The sequence below is a fragment of the Amphimedon queenslandica genome, unplaced genomic scaffold (assembly GCF_000090795.2).
Source record: "Amphimedon queenslandica unplaced genomic scaffold, v1.1 AMPQUscaffold_9884_Cont17882, whole genome shotgun sequence".
Taxonomy (NCBI): domain Eukaryota; kingdom Metazoa; phylum Porifera; class Demospongiae; order Haplosclerida; family Niphatidae; genus Amphimedon; species Amphimedon queenslandica.
Genome location: NW_003549845.1, coordinates 1 through 3027, shown reverse-complemented (window position 1 = coordinate 3027; position 3027 = coordinate 1). Strand labels below are relative to the sequence as shown.

The window sequence follows — 3027 nt, the reverse complement described above, 5'->3', positions numbered from 1 at the left end:
TCCTCTTGGTAATGGAGACCCTGAAGCACCTGATGGACAGCTATTTGATAGAGTTGGTTAGAGTACCATTCATTGATATTATTTTTATCATGCTCATTTAGGGGATATTGATAAATATAGTCATGGACTCAGCGATGATTATGCTGATTTTTTATTTATACAAAGCAAGGAAGGACAGCAGATGGGGGCTACAGTTTATAGTGAAGACGGATATTTTGTAGTAAGTATAAGAAGCATCCACAGTAAAGCATGCATTTATATGCATTTTGAACTTCTTTTTACCTTACTTTTCTCTCCCTCTCCTCTTTTATTATTAATTGTGTTACAAAAGGCTTGTGCTCCATTATGGGAGTATACTGATTTTAACTATCAAGGTTCTCAGCCAAGAGGTCAATGTGTTTATTCTGGTCGTAGCTTAAAAAATTTCCTCAGAATAGATCCATGTTGTAAGTGCATTATTTTTCTATATTCACTGTATATATAGTCAGAAACTTTTAAAGTACTTTTCTTTCCCTAATTTTGCAATTTTGTTGAGTAAGATCATAAAATCAAAATCCACAATATGTAAATTTTTTCAATACAATATGCTGCTTTAAATTACAGAAATTAAAGCTACAAAATGATTTTGGATGGATATGCAAAAGTTTGATTTTCTGACTAAACTATATTTGCCAGTGCATGACAACTTAATTATTTTGCTATGGCGATATAGCATGTGGTTTTAATTAAAATAATTTGAACCTTTTTTGCATTACAAAAGTTGCTGCTTATTAATACAATTTGGTGTAAGGTGATGCTATGTTCTTTTGCAACAAGTTTCTTGATTACACCAAAGATATGATTTGCCACAATAATTCAGCAACAAATTAAAACTCTATAGTTTTTATGCACTACACAGTTGATGTGGGGTAACCAACTAAACAGTGTATTTATCAATTGATAGTCATAGGATATAACCTTAATCAATATGGCGAAGGTTTTTGTGAAGCTGGATTTTTTGCAAGTACATCGAGTACCCCATTATCAGAAAGTGTGAGTCTACTTGTATAATTTTCATTAATTTTATTTTATTTTTAGAACTTCACAGGTCCAGTTCTAATGATAGGTACACCTGGCAGAGATTTTAGTAGAGGAGGAGTGTTCTATTACAATCCATTGGATACGCTTAATGATACTTTTATTCAGTCAACTCTGTCTCTGGGACGAAGTGTCTCCTTTTATTCCAATTCAAATTCAACTGTTCCATTGGATAGTAGCTTAGTAGGACAAGCACCTACTGTTAGGCCATCAAGTAATGTAGGATATCTATCAGGTCCTATTAATATACCAACTGAAAGTTTTTCATACTATGGTAATATTTTTGCTCCTGTCTGAATAAACCTGTTTATACAAGCAAAAATTTTCCTAACCTTATTCTTTTCATTATTCATTTCATGCTCCTTGTTTTAGGCTTTGCTCTTACTAGTGGTTTCTTAACCAATCAAACAGTCAAAGGTATAATCTATCATGTGTACACATTTTAGAATATCTTTGTACGTAGTACAATTTTTTTATTCTTATTTTCTTTCTCTTTTTCAGATGTAGTTGTATCAGCTCCCAAGTATAATCAGACTACACAAGTTGGGAGGGTAAGATGTATACCTATCACTAAAACCAAGAGTAGATAGCTAACTAATATACTAAAAACTGTAAATTATAAGGTGACTTGATAAAAAAAAGTAAAAATAGAAACCAGTTCATTTTTTGCTATAATTTTCTATGACCTGAAAAATTTTTTGTTGCATAAAGGTGTATCTTAATGGCAATACAATGCACAAAATAATTTAATTGTATTATTATTATTAGGTTTATATTGTTACTAATGCTTCTAAAGTTCCAACATTATTCATTGACGGAGATCAGGTACTCATTTTATTAAATAATTCCATATTAGTTTATTTGACACAGTTTGGTGAGCAGTTTGGATACTCAATTGCAACAACAGATCTTAATGGAGATGGGTATAATTCATAATGACATTGTTATTGTTGATATGTATGATTTAATGTTGCTTTGTTATTAAAAACAGTTTATGTAACTTTAAAATTTAACAGTGTACTTTCATACACACCTTTCACTACTTTTACTTGTATTGTTACTCTACTGAACTCTTTCTATTTCCTCTTTTATAGTTGGGATGATATTTTGGTAGGTGCTCCATTTTACATTGACACAACTACACGGCATTTTGAGTCTGGCCGAGTAGCTATTTATAGAAATGATGGAACAGTAAGACATTATTAAGAAAAAGAGAGAGAGAGAGAGAGAAAGGGAAAAATTATACATTGAGAAAAAAAATTAATTTTACATTCATTTCACGGTTTATAGGGTACTGGTAATTTTGAGTACAGTGGATCAGTGCTAGGTCAGACTAACTTTGGTCGTTTTGGAATGTCCCTAGCAACACTTGGTGACATTAATAATGATGGATACAATGGTATAGTGATTAGTAACAAAATGAATAATAATTGGCCATGTAGATTTTGCAGTAGGTGCTCCATTTGATGGTGATGGTGTTGTTTATATTTATTATGGACAAAATGTGAATGGATCTATTGTTAATACCACCATACAACAAGTACAGGATATTGAGTATGAGCTATACAGCTTTATAATTAAACTTATAAACAGTGCTATTTCAGAATGCTATCTTTATGTGTTTTTTTAGGTGATAAATGGTACAAAAGTTGCAGGTCAAGTCACTAATCTTACTTCAGTCAGTTCATTTGGGTTCTCTCTCTGTGGTAGCACTGATATTGATCAAAATGAGTATAGAGGTAAGCCTTTAATTGCCTTGAATGAATCAATTTAAGCATCAAACCAATCTTTAATGTAACTAGCATTTTTGTAACTTTTAGGTCCTTTATTTCTTTTTTTATCTCTCTTCAGATTTGGTAGTTGGTGCTTTTGAGTCACAGAGTGTATTTATATTACGTACTATACCAGTTGCTGTAGCTAATATCAGTTTCAATATTAATGTCTCCAGTG

General features: G+C 31.5%; 1 protein-coding gene across 1 annotated transcript; it reads left to right on the top strand.

Moving 5' to 3' along the window:
• Positions 1-967: 967 nt before the first annotated feature.
• Positions 968-3017, top strand: LOC105315506 (integrin alpha-PS2-like; the record flags this gene model as incomplete). Its single annotated transcript, XM_020006432.1, has 11 exons — positions 968-1030; positions 1078-1351; positions 1450-1494; positions 1579-1628; positions 1846-1902; positions 1948-2000; positions 2172-2268; positions 2368-2476; positions 2520-2617; positions 2708-2816; positions 2929-3017. Coding segments are annotated over exons 1-11 (1044 nt in total), but the record flags the coding sequence as incomplete, so codon positions are not given.
• Between the last annotated feature and the right edge of the window lie 10 nt (positions 3018-3027).